The 17604-nt window shown below is 57.0% G+C and overlaps 1 protein-coding gene across 7 annotated transcripts in view; it reads right to left on the bottom strand.

Annotated features, from left to right (window-relative positions):
* The window catches only part of PHC2 (polyhomeotic homolog 2), a 141114-nt gene that overhangs the window by 40238 nt on the left and 83272 nt on the right, over positions 1 to 17604 (bottom strand). For 4 of the 7 annotated variants that reach the window (XM_073317239.2, XM_073317238.2, XM_073317237.2 and 1 more), the window contains 3 exons: positions 6804 to 6962; positions 5732 to 5809; positions 4465 to 4629 (listed from right to left, as the gene is read on the bottom strand). In XM_073317239.2, coding sequence (XP_073173340.2) covers positions 4465 to 4629; positions 5732 to 5809; positions 6804 to 6962 — 402 coding nt within the window. Of the gene's footprint in view, positions 1 to 4464; positions 4630 to 5731; positions 5810 to 6026; positions 6034 to 6395; positions 6664 to 6803; positions 6963 to 12002; positions 12072 to 17604 lie in introns of those variants that run through there. The other 3 variants (XM_073317242.2, XM_073317241.2, XM_073317243.2) reach the window with 3 other exon arrangements.

The following is a 17604-nucleotide window of genomic DNA, read 5'->3' on the forward strand; positions in this document are numbered from 1 at the left end:
CATCCAGCCCCAGCTTCTGGCAGTCAGAGGTTTAGGGACACCCCGGCATGGGGTTTCATTCCTGACCATCCTGAGAGAGAGAGAGACTGGGGGTGGGTGGGTGAGCATGTGTAGATGAGTGTGCAAATGTGTGAGGCTGGAGTGCGGTGAGTGTGTAGCAGGGTGGAGTGTGAGCGCCTGCCTGAGGCAGTGACTGGATGATTGTGCGTGTGGGAGGGAATTTCTGCGATTGGATCGAATGGTGGTGGTGAGGGATGAAGCTGACGAACTCCACGGAGCTATTGCGTATTCTCTGTCAGAGCACCAATATTCTGGCCCCAGGCGGCTGCAGCCCCACACGTGGGAACCCGACGCTCAGGTCGGGTCACTGGGATCTTATGGCAGGACGAGCTGGAGAAGCGTGAGAGAGAAAGTGAGTCCACGGGCTGAGTGGGTCTGACCCCCCAGGTGGGATTCCCTCCCCAGGTCCGTCTGTCACACCTACTGTAGGCCAGTGGTTTTCAAACTGCGGGTCGTGACCCAGTACTGGGTCATGGAATGGAAGGCACTGGGTCGCAGCAGCTCTGGTCAGCACCGGCAACCGGGCCGTTAAAAGTCCTGTTGGCGGTGCTGACCGGCTGAGACAGGTTAGTTCCTACCTGTTCTGACACTGCACTGCGCCCCAGAAGTGGCCAGCAGCAGGTCTGGCTCCTAGGCGGGGGGGCCATGGGGCTCCGTGCACTGCCCCGTCCCGAACACCAGCTCCACACTCCCATTGGCCAGTTCCCAGCCAATGGGAGCTGAGGGGGCGGTACCTGCGGGTGAGAGCTGTGCAGAGCTGCTTGCATACCTCCGCCTAGGAGCCGGACCTGCTGCTGGCTGCTTCCGAGGCGCAGCACAGTTTGCGGTGTCAGGACAGGCAGGAAACCTACCTTAGCACCGCTGCTGACTGGGAGCCGCCCGAGGTAAGCCCACACCCCAATTCCCTGCCCCAGCCCTGAGCACCCCCCCAAACCCTGAGCTCCATCCTGCACCCCAAACCCCTCATCCCTGGCCCCATTCAAGAGCCTGTACTCCCATCCCAGAGCCCTGACCCCCCTCCTGCACCCCAACCCCAGCACTGAGCCCCCCAACCCAGAGCCCCCTCCTGCACCCCAAAACCCTCACCCCCAGCCCCACCTCAGAACCTGTATCCCCAGCCCAGAGCCCCCTCCCACACCCTGAACCCCTCATTCCCTGCCCCACCCCACAGCCCATACCCCCGCACTCCAACCCTCTGCCCCAGCCCTGAGCCCCTCCCACACCCAAACCCCTCATCCCCAGCTCCACTGGGTCGCGGGCATCAACAGTTTTCTTCAACTGGGTCACCAGAAAAAAAGTTTGAAAACCACTGGCCTAGTGGTCCGACTCTTGGGGAGTGCCCCGACTGTGATGTGTGCATGTCCCTGACTCTGGGGGCTGTGACCCTGACTATGTGTGTGTGACCAGCTGTGTGTGGGGGTGCCCAGAGGACACTGGGGGGATGCACAGGGGACATTGGTGGCGGGGGGGAGGGGTATACAGGGGACAATGGTGGCAGGGGGAAGGGGGGCAACCTGGCCCCAGGGAATATTTTTTCTTCACGGCTGACTGGCTCTGGGAGGAGGCATCAAGCCATGGCCTCAGCCAATGATGGCTGCTGACATCAATAACCAATCGGAAGTGCCCCTGACAGACCCACTGTGAGCCGGGGAGCCAGCAAGCAGCCTGATCCACCACCTACTGCAGCCTGGATAGTGCCTCTTAACCTGGGGCTTTGACCAGCAGCACCCCCAGACTGCGCCCTCACCCACCTTGGAATCAGCACTCGCTTGTGCCCCCTCCCCTGTGCGCAGGTAGCAGGGCAGCTGTGAGCACTGCAGGGCCAGCAGGGGGCGCCCTACCTTGCCAGGTGACTGATTTCTGCAAATCATGCGCCCCTGGGGGCCCAGCCCTGACACAAAGGCATCTTGCATCCAGGCTCAACAGGTGGAGCTGAGAGTCCTGCCTCCCTTCCCCCCGAGCGTGAAATCCTGGGATGCTGCTGCCGGGATTTGAACTGAGCTTCCCAAGAGACTAGAGATTAAATTTGTCACCTGCTTCCCAGCCTCCTCCCTGTGGGCTGCCTGGGGGTAGACCTGGAGCATTCTAAGCCAGGACCCTCTAGCATGGAAGATCCAGGAGTAGCTTCACTGCCTCGCAACAGCAATAGGCTCTTATCCTCTTGTGTGGCCCAGCCATTGAGGGGAAACGTTCTAATAACGAATGACTGGGGTCCCTGAAAACCCCTGCCTGCCTGAGCCCAGCAGGCCCGGAGGAATGGCCTGGTGCCCTCCCAGCTCCAGCCTGGGGACTGTGGCACAATCCAGGCTCAGCCCCAGGCTCCCCACAGACCCCAGCAGAAAGGGCAGGGGCCAGAAAGCAGAGCTCCCCCCCCCAGGCATCTGTGCAAAGTGCCCAGCCCTGGGCACCACCCCCACCCCGCTAGACCCGCAGGCACCCTGGTTCCCCTGTGCCTACCCAAGCGGGGGTGCCACAGGGCAACAGCAGCTCCTGCTGGGGTATCAGGGAGGCCCGGGAGGGGCTCTGGAGCCAACGCTGGGGGCCCCTCCCCCCTGCATTTGGCCACTGCTCACTTCCAGCTGGAGCCCAAAAGGGAGGAAACACAGAGAGTCTCAGGTATAAACACTGCGCAGGGGAGGCACAAGCAAGGCCAGGCCACCCAGGGCCTGGAACAGGGCCACGCAGCCAAACTATGGCCCAAACACAGGGGGGACCAGGGCTCCCCAAGCACTGCCGCTAAAGACACTCCTGGGCCCAGGGCAGCTGCTGGAGGAGAAAGGGCTGCGAGGAAAGGGAGCAGAGGGCTGGGAGAGGGGCTGGGAGGGGCAAACCAAGGAACAGTAGGGGGCTGAACCACCAGCTTGACAGAGCCTGATGAGTACACAGGCAGGAAACCCGCGCCGCTGGCGGCTTTGGCATAGGGTGAAGCCAGCTGACGTGCAGGGGACTGGGAGAGCAGGGGGCTGCGTGTTGGGATTGAGGGGCATTGGCAGAGCTCGGGGAGAAGCCTGTCCTATGCCTTGTGCTAGCCAGAGTTTCAGCCTCATTCATTCATTTCCATGAGCACCGAGTTCCCCACTTTCTGTAGCTAAGAGGCCCCAGAGGCTTTTCCCTCATTTTCCCCCGATCCGCGCAGCTCAGGCAGGCAGACAGACCTGCAGATGTGGGTAGAGGCACAGACAGACAGACTCACTCCCACCTGACTAACTGCCATGGGCGGGGCGGGGGGGCGGAAGATTCAAAAAAGAACTAGAAAAGTTCCTGGAGGCTAGGTCCATCAATGGCTATTAGCCAGGATGGGCAGGGAGGGTGTCCCTAACCTCTGTTTGCCAGAAGCTGGAAATGGGCGATGGGATGGATCACTTGATGATTACTTTTTCCTTTCATTCCCACCTGGCATTGGCCACTGTTGGAAGACAGAATACTGGGCTAGATGGACCTTTAGTCTGGCCGTTCTTAAGTGCTGAGGAATTCCATGGGGCTGGCCGGTTTCCCTGCTTTCCCCAGCACAAATCCAGCCCCACAGCGCATCCGGACGGGAGCGAGTTCCCTCGACAGCCATAGGGCTGGCTGCTCACCAGCCATCCTGCTTCTCCAGCAGCACAGCACCATGGGGGAAGCATGAGTGTTAGGGGCCTGACAGGGGACAGCGGCAGAGCAAGGGGACCCCAGAGGCATGAGACACACAGGCTGCCTAGGCAGGGCTCAGGGCTGGCGAGGGGTGGGGATGAGCGATACGACCGCCAAGCCCTCAGCCCTGTGCCAGCCTGTCACCAGGGTGACCATGGAGCTCTGATGTGCCAGCATGTGCAAGTTGCAGTGGGGGAGGTCTAGGTTGGATATTAGGAAAAAAATTTTCACTAGGAGGGTGGTGAAACACTGGAATGCGTTACCTAGGGAGGTGGTAGAATCTCCTTCCTTAGAGGTTTTTAAGGTCAGGCTTGACAAAGCCCTGGCTGGGATGATTTAACTGGGGATTGGTCCTGGTCTGAGCAGGGGGTTGGACTAGAACCTCCTGAGGTCCCTTCCAGCCCTGATCTTCGATGATTCCATGTGGGGCTAGGACCAGAGCAGGTGGCTCTTCTAAGGGTCACTGCTGCCCTCTCGTGGAGAGAATTGGAACTGCTCACCGGTGTGAATTTGCATGTACCTCACCACTGCCCTCTGCTGGAAGCAGTCCAAGCTGCACATGGGTATGGGGCAGGGGTGCTATTCCAGCCCCAGGGATCTGGCACTTCCAGCGCCATGGCAGGCCCATGACCGATGATCCTTTGGGTGGGGGGGGGAGCGAGGGGGAGTTTACACTAAGCCCCCCACCCTCACTAGCATCTCTTTAAAAGCAGCAGGGGAGGGAGGGAGGGCAGGTGGTGCCTGCATGTGGCACATTCTGCACCTGCCTCTTACCATCTGGGCCCGGAGGTACATCTGGGCCTGGCTGGCCGTCAGGGCGGGGGAGGCGGCATTCCCCAGGAGCACAGCCTGCTGGGCGATGCCTGAGGCGGCTGCAGAGTTCACGCTCTGAGCTCGGTTGATCAGCTGGGCGGCGGCAGGGGACGTGGCCAGGTTTATCTGGGGAGAGAGAAGGAGCTGTGGGATGGGGCATGCTGCCATTCAGACCCACTGCGGGCTCAGAGCCGCTCCCCTCCCGCAGGGATCCCCCTGCCTTTGCAAGTGCCCTCCCGAGAGCCAAGGAGGATGGAGGCTGTGTCGTGGGGGAGGGGAGTCCCATAGCCTCTGGCCAGGAGAGGAGGGGGCAGCTGCAGTCAGGCTCCCTGTCTCCAGATGCCAGCCCAGGAGGGAGGGGGTGGAGATGGGTGCTGTGGGCACTGGGGCTCTGAAGTATGCTCAGCTCCTACAGGGGCTGAGTCTCTCTTCCTCCCCCAATGCCCGTCTGCCGGAGGGCTTGGCCCTGTGCCCCTCACCGTCTCACTGAACAGCTGCACAGCCCGCCCCACCCCCGGGAATTCCCAGGCCAGCCCTGCCCAGCGCCCTGCAGCACAGTGAGTCCTGGGGGGTGCCCCCTGGTGGCTGGACTCAAGAGCTCTAGGGCCCTGCTCCCAGGGCTGCCGGGGGGAGCTGTCCTGGAGCTCCAGCAGCATGGCACGTGGGGGTGTGTGTGTGTGTGTGTGTGTGTGTGAATACCTGCATAGGTGCCAGTTCTGTGGGTGCTATGGGGCTGGAGCACCCACAGGAAAAAATCAGTGGGTGCTCTGCACCCACCTGCAGCCATACTCTCCTCCTCCCCCGCCCCACCTCCTTCTCCACCTCCTCCCCTGAGTGTGCCGCATTCCCGCTCCTCAACCTACCTCCCAGTGCTTCCCCCCCGGCCTCCGTCAAACAGCTGTTTGGAGGCCTGTTGGGAGGGAGGGGGAGGAGCAGGAACGTGGCTCGCTCAGGGGAGGAGGCGGGGCTGGGGCGGGGATTTGGTGAAGGGGTCGGAATGGGGGCGGGGCAGGGACGGAGTCAGGGTGGAGCCAAGCACCCACCGACGGAAGCAGAAGTTGGCGCCTATGAATACATGGACGGTATCTGCTCCGGGCAGCTCCTGGCATCACTGCCCAGGAAGAGCAGGAGCAGCCAATGGTCCCACCAGGGGTTACTCAGCCCGCTGGGCCCAGTGCTGGGGGTAGCCACACAGAGCAGAGGGGCACTGCCCTGGGGTTGGACTTACCGTGGGCTGCTGGGATGACGTCTGTGAAGGGGCATTGCTGCCGGAGGAGCCACCCTGCCTGTTAGCAGCCAGACTCGCCTGGAAGAGAGAGCAAAAGGCAGGTCATCCCCACCCCGGAGCCCAGCCCAGGTGGGGGGACCTGCACAACAGCCCCCTGGTCCCTCCCGGCCCTTCAATATGGGGCCTGGGGTTCACAGAGCTCTTCTCTGGAAACGTTTGCTCTAAAGTTTCCCTGCAAACCCCAGCCCCATTAAAACCCGTCCACACCTAATTCCTGAATAAAATTAGAACAAACCCTGTCATTCAGCAGAGTTCATTCTGGCCGCGACCCCGTACGCGTGGTGCCCCCTGGCATCAGCTGCGCAGCCAGACACAGGCTCACACCCTGCTGGGCAGGACTCGTGCCCAGAGCCAGACACTTGTCCCCCATTCCGATGGCTGGCATCACACCCAGGTGGCTGCAGGGGCTCGGCTGCTCCTCTTCACCCAGCTGCACTGGGGCACAAACAGAGCCAGCGTTCAAAACGCTCCTCTGGGTCCCCAACTCGGGGTAGGTAGCGCAGATCTCTGCCTATCAGCAGCACCGGAGAGGTCAGTGGGACCTGTTCCCAACTCCTCCCGTCCAGCTGCCTCTCGCCCACGGGGCAACAGCCCAGTGACTCACCCTGAAGGGCACAGAGCTTGCAGGTGGCTGAGTGGCCCAGCCCCGATGCCCAGGGGCTCCTCCTCGCCTGACAGAGGGTCCTGGTGCCCCACCTGTGGGATGGCCCTTGGGAATCCATGGGTGGTACCCAGATACCATGGTGACGGGCAGGTGAGAAGGAGGGTGCGTGGGGACGGCCGATGGCTGAGCGTGGGGCAGACAGATTCGGCACGTAGAGGAGGGCTCCAAGTCCCTGTCCCGTGCCCGTCACCGCAGGACGACTAGCAGGGCCCCGAGCCCAGGTCAGCCTGGAGCCTGCAGGATGGGGGCGATGTAAACCGCCGGAAGGGAGACTCCGGCAGGGAGCAGGGAGAGGCGCCCGCCCCCTGCAGCCGCGCCCCACGGTGCTTGCAACCCGCCCCCCCGTACCTGCTGCACGGCCGCCAGGCTCTGGAGCTGGGCGCTGCTGAGCTGCTGCTGCTGCAAGGCGGCCGTCTGCAGCATGAGGTGCTGCTGCTGTGCGGCGTACATCTGCTGCAGGTACTGTGCCGCCGTGCTGGGCTGCCGGTGCAGGGCCTGCTGGATCACCTGGCAAGAGAGGCGGCGGAGCGGGGCCCTCAGCGAAGGGCCCGGCACAGCCCCGGTGCCCGGCCCCTCCAGCCAGGGCTGCGTTCTGCTCTGAGAGCAGAGGAGAGGGAGGCCCCTGGGCCGCGTGGAAAACAAGGAGCGGTCTCTGGAGCTTTGCTGAGGGGCGGCCAGAGAGACCAGGGAGCGTTACTCTGCTTGGGGCCACGATGCGGAGGGCTCCCCCATCCATCACTGCCTGGGGCCTGCCCACCTCGCTCAGACCCCTTCCCCCGCCCCCGGGCGATCCATCACCCCACACAAAGCAGGCTGACAGCTCCTCTCTGGCCAGCCTGTCTGGCATCTGACCCAGGCCTGGAGGCCAGCTCGGGGAATGCAGGGAACTTATGGTGAATGATGGGGCTTTGGCCAAGTGGTTTCAGCCAGGGGAGTCCTGGAACAGGAGGCATCTGGGAGTGGACTGGCCAATGGCCCTGCAACAGAGCATTTACACACCATGCTTCACCTACACAGTGGACCAGCCCCAGCAAAGCCACAGAGACCCCCAGGCTTAGAGCTAAGTAGTGGGTGCTTCTCTCTGCAGCCCTGATCCCCGCAGCATCTGAGTGCCCGAGTGCCTGGCTGGATCCAGTCTTGGTTGCGGTTCTCGAGCACTCTCAGCCCAGTCACAGGCTCCAGGTCCCGACATGACCTGCCAAGAGAGCCTTCTGCGAGGCACAAGTCCTTTCAACTCCAGGTCCTTTCAGTGGGAACTGAGCACTCAGCACTGCACAGGATCGGGCCCTGCGTGTACAAACACACTTTCCAACAGAAGAGCTGAAGCTGGGGTCCTCCCAACCGGCCTGCCAGGACCTGGGTTCTAGTGCCCAGGCAGCACTGTCCAGCAGCAGCTCTCAAAGGGGTTTACAGAGCGGTCAGTGACACGACCCACACCACGCTCCTGGGGAAGCTGAGAAGCCACCGTCCAAGGCCAGAGGCTGCGCTGGGAATGGAATTCCAGGCTCCCGAGTCCCACGCCAGTGCTTTATACACAGAGTTCAGGGGGCCGGGTTAACCCTGCCCCAGCTAAAGACACCCACAAATCACCAAGCAGAGCAGCTGCTGAGCGGCTATGAGCAGCACCAAATCCTGGCCTCAGGGCCAGCAGGGATGGGGGCTGGGACTACTCCAGCTTTGATTTGTGCACTGCACCTTTAAATATCTAGGAGCCCAAAAGCAGGAGGGGGAACTGCCATTCTGTGGGGCAGGGCTACTGTAGCATGTTCCAGAGGAGATACCCACACTGTGCTCTCTCCCCGACACTTTACCTTTTCTTGTCTTGATTTCCCTTAATCCAAGTCAGTCACAGTGAAAGGCTGACTTTGATCTTAGTGAATGGAAAACACAGCAAGGCGTGTGCAGTGCCTGAGTCTGCAGACGGATCCCCAGCTGTGCCCATCAACATATCTCCACTGATTAGGCTGATTTACACCAGCTACAGATCAGGCCCAGAAGCTCTGAGAGAGATGTCAAGCTTTCCTCTTTCATTTCAATGAGGTGCTAAAGGTGACTTGCAAAGAGAAAAATAAAGAGTTTGTGCCCTTTGTTGCATCTGAACAGGGAAGTAAAGAATGCCTGGAAAGGTTTGCTCTTTTTAAAAGACATTTTTCTGGTTGTCTTCTTGTCAGAAATCCAGCTCGGATGATCTCTGTTCCCTGGGAGCTATATGGAGGACAGAACTAGTTGCATTATGAAATCACACATATCATGAGAGTGACACTTGGTTCCCGCAGACAGGAAGAGATGTCAAATCCAGTCCCTGGGGTTGGTTTGCATTTAACTCACATACCTAACAAATCCTTGGCAGAAAAGCAGTCTTTATTAAAGAGCCAACATCCCAGCTCCTTTGATTAAGGACTGAACTAACTTCCACCCTACTGCCCTGAGCCTTCCAAGGTGTCCTCCAGCCAAGCCTTGGCAGCCCTGATCTATCCCCTAGGGTTAATAAAGCCATAAAAAGAACCATCCAGACCTTGCATCAGACAGAAGGAAAAAGGCCCAAACCTGCCTGTGTCTTTCTAGCTCACCCCAGACTCTGAGGCTTAGTGGCAAATGACATGGCCACATTAACTCTTTCACTGCTGGTCATCTGATCACAAATATCTACCTATCGTAGGTTAGTCTCTAAGGTGCCACTAGTACTCCTTTTCTTTTATTGTAGGTAGTTATCTGGCCCCACCACTGTAGGTCTGCACTCCAGATTAAATATATTTCTCCTCCCACCCCCCTGGCAGACAGGGCAGGCCTGTTATTACCATTGTACAGGGAGGGAACTGAGGCCCAGAGAGTCTAAGTGACTTTCCCACGGTCACAGAGAGCATCTGTGGCCGAGCAGGGACTTGGCCCTAGGGCTCTCCAGCCATGTGTTCACATCTTAATAACTGGTCCTCTCTAGTCCACCTGGGATCCGGGGTGGAGTCAGCCCTTCTTCATCTCCACTGTGACCTCTGGCCTGAATGGAGTGGTAACAGTCAGTTGCATGTTAGACCCTAGTATATTGACCATACAGTCCTGCCATCATGGGCATAAACCCACCCAGCATTTATTAATATCTATGCGACACCTGTAACCAAGTGACCCTCAAGCGCTTTGCAGACATTCATAAACAATACCTTAAACAACATGCTGGGACAGGTCAGAATGCTCACCCCCCTTTTTACAGGTGTGAAAACTGAGGCACAAAGAGGGGACATCCCCAAAGCCACAAACCAAGAGCAAGGGATAGAACCCAGCTCCCCTCTCTAACCAAACAGGCTTTGAAGTTGAGAGCAGAAGTCACTGGCTTGGGGGTGAAAATCCTGATGAGAACATTGTAGTGCTCCAAACAAGGCTCCAAGAGACAGAAAAAACAGATGTAAGAAAACACTGGGCAAATCGTTGCTCCCCTCTGCACCTCAACAACAGAGCAAGGGCAGTACCAGGCGAACTTCAGCACATCTCCACTGCCCCCCTACTGCCATGGGCCATCCTGAGCCACACCTCCAGCTGCACCATGGCTGCAGGTGTCAGATGCACCCAGACCCCATGGCACAGTGATCCTGGATCGCCCCTCTCACTTGCACGACTGCTCCGGAGAGATCCCAGAGCATCCCAGCTGCCATGGGCCAGGCCGAGCTGGACCGCTGAGCAACGATCAGACTCCATTTCATCCCTCACCCCTTCGCATAGAGATCCACTGCCCCTTCTATGCAACACAGCAAAGTTCATCCAGTGGCTAAAATAAAGGGTTTATCAATATGCGCCGAGCCAGCCCCCTCATCCCCTCCCCCACTGCAGCCTCCCTGGCACACCCCTCCCCCACAGCCCATTCAAAACACTGCTGAACTCATCCCCAGGCCCCCTGCCCATTGTTCAGACCATGTCACCGCCTCTCTAGATCCCACTGCACACCGTGTCAAAGTCCATCATCCCCGCAGCCCTTTGCGGCTCTGCTCCCCAACTCACCCACCTTGAGCTACTTCTGCCTACCCTGGGACACTAGCCTGGGCAGCCCCCGGTCTCCTCAGGGCAGCAGGCCCTCCCTGAACTCATCTGTGCGCCCAATGCCCTCTCCTCTTTCCACCCCTCCCAGTCTAGGGCCTTTAATGGGGATCAGCCAACGGAGGGGCAGAGCAGACTTGACAGAACCCCCAAAGACACAGAAACACAGGTGGGGGTATCTGCAAATCACACGCTCCTCCATTGTGTCTGGCCCATGGCACCCATGGCATGTTGCTCGTTCTCTGTGGCCAGTGCGTCCACGGTGGGTATAGACCACTGCTGTGCCAACCCCAGGGGGTCTGCCATTCCCCCGCCCGGGGCAGATGGCCACACAAGGAGCAGGGCTCAGGGACCTCGGTGGTAAGCATGTGTGCGCGCCCAGCCTCTGGGCACTGCCCCTCAGCCAGGCCTCAGTGCACACAGGGCCATGCACGCATGTCTCTCTCCTCATGGGGCTGATTCCCAAAGGTTGCTGTTCCTCCCCCAGGCCCCATGCAGGCTGGGGACCGGCTGGCAGGAGGGGGGGAGCTCGTTCTTGTATCATGCGTGGGGGTGCAGAGGGTTCAGGGGGCCAGTAGTACCAGTCCCCCAATCTCAGGTTCCAGAATCAGGTCCCTGACTTTGCTGAGGCCCCAAATCAGAAACAAAAGCTCCTTCCATGCAACCCCGCCCAAATACCCCCTCCCATACTCCCCCCAACTCCTTCCCTCCCCCAAGTACTCCCCCACATCCTTCTCCAACCCCTCACCCGCCCAAATACCCCCTCCCATACTCCCCCCAACTCCTTCCCTCCCCCAAGTACTCCCCCACATCCTTCCCCAACCCCTCCCCTCCCATACTCCCCCCAACTCCTTCCCTCCCCCAAGTACTCCCCCACATCCTTCCCCAACCCCTCCCCTCCCATACTCCCCCCAACTCCTTCCCTCACCCAAATCCTTCCCCAACCCCTCACCCGCCCAAATACCCCCTCCCATACTCCCCCCAACTCCTTCCCTCACCCAAGTACTCCCCCACATCCTTCCCCAACCCCTCCCTTCCCATACTCCCCCCAACTCCTTCCCTCACCCAAATACTCCCCCACATCCTTCCCCAACCCCTCCCTTCCCATACTCCCCCCAACTCCTTCCCTCACCCAAATACTCCCCCACATCCTTCCCCAACCCCCCAAATCCCCCTCCCAGCTCTTTCCACCTCCGCCTCCCCAATATCCCCGCGGCCCCCGCCGCCCAGCCCCGCGAACACCCCGCAGCATCCCCGGCCGCCGCCCAGCCCCGCGAACACCCCGCAGCATCCCCGGCCGCCGCCCAGCCCCGCGAACACCCCGCAGCATCCCCGGCCGCCGCCCAGCCCCGCGAACACCCCGCAGCATCCCCGGCCGCCGCCCAGCCCCGCGAACACCCCGCAGCATCCCCGGCCGCCGCCCAGCCCCGCGAACACCCCGCAGCATCCCCGGCCGCCGCCCAGCCCCGCGAACACCCCGCAGCATCCCCGGCCGCACGCCCACGCCCAGCACCGCGCACTTACTTCGCTTCTGGCTGCGCCGACAAGCCGCCGCGTCCGGCCCCAGGGCTGGGCGCGCTCCCGGCCGCGCCCGGCTCCAGCCCCGGCCAACAACAAAAGCGCCGGCCCGGCCGGCCTGATTGGCTGCGGGAGGCCCCAGGGAGCCCGCCGGGCGCTGCCCCGGCCGGCGTGCGGGACAAAGAGCTGCCCCGACCCCGCCGGCTCCGGGTCGGCCGCCTCCCCCGGAGCAGAGCGTGGCCCAGGGGGTGAAATGAGCGAGACTGCGGAGCCGGCCAGCGGCTGCAGCCCCGGGGCCAGCGACAGGCCGCCTGCGAGCCCCAAGCAGCCCCTGGCCCAGCCTGGGGCCTGCCCTCCCCCAGCTACGCGCCTGGCGCTGGCCGGCTCTTCTCAAGCCCTGGAGTTGGAGGCGGTCCAAGGGGTCAGCCGGTCCCCTCCCAAGCCCTGCACCAGGGCTCTGTGTCCCTTGTTTTGTCACCTTGCTGGCTCCCCGCACAGCAGCACCGGGAGGCAGCCTGGCCTCGCTGTACGCGGGTACCTTTGTCAGTTCGGGGTGCGTGTGCGATTTGTACCCGTCTGGCTGTACTGGTGCAACCCCTGGCAAGAAGCTCTGATGGTGTAAGCAGTGGTATGCCCCTATCATTACATCCACACCATGGGCTGCTGTTGCTTGAACTATACTGATATAGTTAAAGCTGTACAACTTTCTAGTGTGGACACACACACCCCCTCAGAAATCTCAGCCTCATGGGAGCTTTCCTGAGATGAACATTTCCCTTCCCTCAGTTTCATCCCATCCCACTACTTACCATTACAGAGCAATTCTGCCCTAAACACCCCAGGCCCTCTAGTGCTGCAGTTGTGAGCCGGGGCTGTTTGGATCATTTGTGTACAATTAGTGTAAGACTTCCCCTAGGGAAGAAATTTTTACTCCCAAATACCTCCCTGAGCACTTCCTCCATGCAGATGACACCTTGTACCCCTGTTCCACAGTCAGTGTGGAGCTTCGTGCAACTTCTCTTTGTGACCAACTGCTTCACAGGCGGCCTTTAAATGTCTGGCTGCAGGAGTGAGCGGATAAAGATACGTTACATTCTGTTCTGGGTAGCCCTTATCCTTCTAGATCTGCCTCTCCTCTTTGCTTGCCACCCTTTGCTGTTCTAGAACCCAGTCCTACAAGGTGCCACAAGTGAGCTGTAGCTCACCAAAGCTCATGCTCAAATAAATGGGTTAGTCTCTGAGGTGCCACAAGTCCTCCTGTTCTTTTTGCAGATACAGACCAACACGGCTGCTGCTCTGAAACCTACAAGGTGCTTGTAATGCTTTAACACCGGGCATTATTTTTGTTTCCATGACCTGTGGGCAGCAGCTCTGAAATTAAGAAAAGATTCAGTCAGAGACAGACGAAGGCAGAGTGAACATTACTGTCCCACACACTCAGCGGTTAAAGAGAATTGCACCACAACTAACAATAAGCATGTCTCCAAGATCTACTTGCTCATTCGGTGATTGAGACAGAACTTGTAGGGCTGTGTAACAGTGCCGCCTGGTGACTTTAAATAATATTACAGCGCTGAGCTTCCCTTGGTCAGGTGAGATTTGAAGCTACTCAGCACTTTGCAGAACTGGGGCTCCTGAGTGAAAGGGAAGGAGACAGCAGAAGAGAGGAAAGAAAAGGAGAGTTGGCAGCACCTATTCTGTGCCAGGGCACAGTGTGAGGTGGGCCAAGGATGGGCAGACTTGGGAATGCCCATCCCCCAATCTGTTATGGGGGGGTCCCCCACGGAGGAACTAGGAAGCGCTCTTGTACATGCAGTCTCTCTGTTGCACAACTGGGTTTATTTTTGTTACGCTACTTTTAGTCTCCCTAACAAGCTGTTAATGAGCTGCCAATTACTTATGTATATCAGGAGTTCAAGTGACTGCCAAGTCAAAACCTTGTGAGGAATGAAAAGCACCAGAACTTAATCCCAAAGGGACAGAGGCCTGGCTTCTCCCAGCACCAGGTTAGTGCTGTAGCACATCACAGAGCGAAGGGAGGATGGGGGGGCCCTTACATTTTATTATATAATAATGATTTTCACTTCTACAGAAGCCTAGCATTCGAGAACAACCCTACAATAACAAAACCATATGCACATCACACTGCTCATGAGCAACACTACACTAACACAGCAGCGAGCGCACAACACAGTGGACAGGCAGCGTGTTTCAGTCCCACAAGCAGCTGTGGGACACAATGATCTGAGGAATGTCAGGAGCTGGTTCTCTCCTGGAGCTGGGTTCCCCTGGCGTGCAGCGGAGGTTACATTTCCAAGTGACCGGCAGTCGCAGGACCAGGATTAATTTCGGGGGGGGGGGCAGGGGAGGGGAGGGAGGGAAGGCCAGCACAGCCAGGGGTCTCTCTCCGCAGAGGGGAACCATTCAGAAGTCACACCCTGAAGGTTACAGGGTGGCTCAGCAAGGGAGAAAAACTCACCCTGGTGATTTCTCCTGCATGAGGAAATACAGGGTGACTGAGTTCCTTCCCCTGCTGGTCATATCCCCCCTCTCTCTTCACACATCTCCTTCATTCACATTCCCCCTCTCCCTGCCCAGCCCCCATCATTACAGCTGCTCCAAAACCAGGGGAAACAAGATTGGGGGAACTCTCCCGGTTTCAAAGTGGTTCCCATTGGGCCCATTTCCAGAACCAGTTCTCACCAATGTTTCTAACAGAATTGTTCTTGAAGTTTTTCACTTGCATTTCCCCCCCAGGAAGCCAGGGTTTTGGCCAGTGACAAATGGCAAAAGGGTTTCTGATAAAAAAAATATGGTGGGAAATGTTCAGGAAAATGAGAAGCGTCAATAGAGGTCAATTTCTCCAGATGTGTTTGATTTTTCAATAAGGCCAAAAACAGCTCTTAATGTGAAACGTTCCTGAGTCTGACCATCCTCTTGCGGCTCAGCCACTCAGGGCTAGTCTTACTCACAGAACGTCTGCTAAGGCAGGTCCACACAATGGACATTGCCCTGGCCATCAAGCTGGGCTGGGATGTGATCGCTGACTCAGTGTAGACCTGGCCTTCGGGTGTTGGAATTGGGTTAATGAAACCAGTGTAACTTTGTGGGAGAACAGTGTATCGCTGTAAGCCTGGTGTATATCAGTTTAATTTGCCCTCTCTGGGCTTTTCTGTATGGGAAAGTTGGCCCAGTCTCACCTAAGGTGTGAAATCACTTTAGTTAAGATGGTGCAAACCCTGGTGTGGGCACTCCTATGTCAATTTCGGGGGGGGGGGGTCCGTTCAGTCATTCTGGAAGAGGTCTAAGGCACAAAACTTGTACCATTGTAACTCACCCCAGAATGGCTGCAGCAGTACAGCCCTCCCTAATGGGGAGGCAGTGAACTTTCATTTCTGTCCTGTTCTACGCCACTCCATTCTCTACAGCAGGGGTCAGCAACCTATGGTACGCATGCCAAAGGCAGCACGGGAGATGATTTTGAGTGGCACTCACACTGCCCGGGTCCCGGCCACCGGTCCTGGGGCCTCTGCTGCCATCCTGGGGTTCCAGCTGCCGGCCTGGCGCTCAGCAGCCGCCCCCAGCTGTGGCCCACTGGCCCCAGCCTGGGGGAGTGAGGAGTGCAGACAGGAGCAAGAGGGGGCGCAGCTCAGCACCCCCACCTTAAAAATTGTTCCAGCGCCACTGTACTGGGATATTTTTAAGTCCCGATTTGCCGCTTACATCACTCTCACGCCACGTGGAAGACGTGCATGGCGATTTTTTTCCCCACTGTAAGTTGAGGGGTACATTTGACAAAACGTCAGCTCCTAAGAAAGCAAAGTTAGATGTCCATTCCTTTCAGCCTTCTTGGACAGACACATCTGGATTTATTCAGAAGGAGGACCATGCTGTTTGTGCTTTCTGTTGTGAAAGTGTTGTTTGTCGCACATCAAGTGTTTGACGACATTTTCAGACGAAGCACGAGAAAACCTTTCTTGACAAAGCAGACAAGACTGAATCGATCAAAAAGGCAGTAGCAGGATATGAGAAGCAAAGCAGTGTTTTTAAATGCTTAAGTGTAAGTAAAAATCAAGCCACAGAAGGAAGTTACAAGATTGCACAGGTTTCAGAGTAGCAGCCGTGTTAGTCTCTATCCGCAAAAAGAAAAGGAGGACTTGTGGCACCTTAGAGACTAACCAATTTATTTGAGCATGAGCTTTTGTGAGCTACAGCTCACTTCAAGATTGCACAGTGCATTGCAAAAAATGGAAAGCCGTTTACAGATGGGGAATATATAAAAGAAGTTTTTCTCAGCAGTTTGGAGGTTTTGTTCAATGATTTGCCAAATAAAGATGCATATCTAGAATAAAAGAACTGCCTGTCTCTGCCAGAACAGTTGAGAGACGCATAAGCGAAATGGCAGAAAACATTAACAAAAAGCAGACGACTGCATTAAAAGACACAGCAGTGTTTAGCGTTGCAGTTGAGGAGAGCGTGGTTATAAACAACGTTCCAAGTTTGGCAGTTGTTGCACGATATTGTGCTTCCGATGAAATCCAAGAGGAACTTTGTTGTCTAAAACCACTGCATGGCACAACAAAGGGAGAAAATATAGCGGAAACTTTTGTAAGCCATTTTGAAGAACAAGGAGTTGACATCAGAAAAATATTTTGTGTGACAACAGATGGTGCTCCTGCCACGGTCGGAAAACAGAAGGGATTTGTCAAGTTACTTGAAGATCAAATTGGCTGCCTAACAGGCAAATTTCACTGTATCGTCCATCAAGAAAACCTGTGTGCTACAATTTCTAATTCAGAGCTTAATAATGTGATGACTACAGTGGGGCAAATTGTGAATATCCTTGTTGCTCGACTTGCTTTGACTCACAGACAGTTTCAAGCACTGCTAGGAGAGATGGACAGTGCTTATAATGACATTCCACTTCACAGCAACATTTGGTAGCTAAGTCGTGGCAAGGTTTTGGAGCGCTTTGTAAACTGTTTTGATGCAATCAAGGCCTTTTTGTCGGAAAAAGGACAAAACTACCCCAAACTGGATGATGACAAGTGGCTGTGTAAGCTCATGTTTCTAACGGACATCACCCTTACCTAAACAAACTCAACCTCCGTCTCCAGGGTGCAGGGCAAATGGTTCTGGATCTTTATGAAACCTGGAAGGCATTTGTTGTAAAACTAGCAGTTTTTTCTCGGGATATTCAAACTTCAACTTTCTGCTACTTCCAGTACGTAAAAGAGCTATCGACACGTTGCACTGTCGGTGTCAATGAGATTGGAATGTACATGCAAGAACTGGAATCAGAATTTTCTGACAGATTTCAAGATTTCCGGTGATTTGGCCCAATGCTTTCTTTTCTAATTAAACCTGAAAAGTTCAATGAAAGCAACTTGGATTTGTCTCTATTTCAGTGGATGGGTGTTGAAGATTTCAAAATGCAGCTCATTCAGTTAAAAAGCTCAGAATTGTGGGCATCAAAGTTTGGAGATCTGTGGAGTGCACTTAAAGCTACTGAGAGAGATCATGGGGCCTCTATTCTGACCTGCTGGACGTCCCTGCCAGTGAAATTTAATTGTTTGAAGAAAATTACGTTTGAAATGCTTTCAGCATT

Source organism: Lepidochelys kempii, chromosome 18 (assembly GCF_965140285.1).
Source record: "Lepidochelys kempii isolate rLepKem1 chromosome 18, rLepKem1.hap1, whole genome shotgun sequence".
Taxonomy (NCBI): Eukaryota; Metazoa; Chordata; order Testudines; family Cheloniidae; genus Lepidochelys; species Lepidochelys kempii.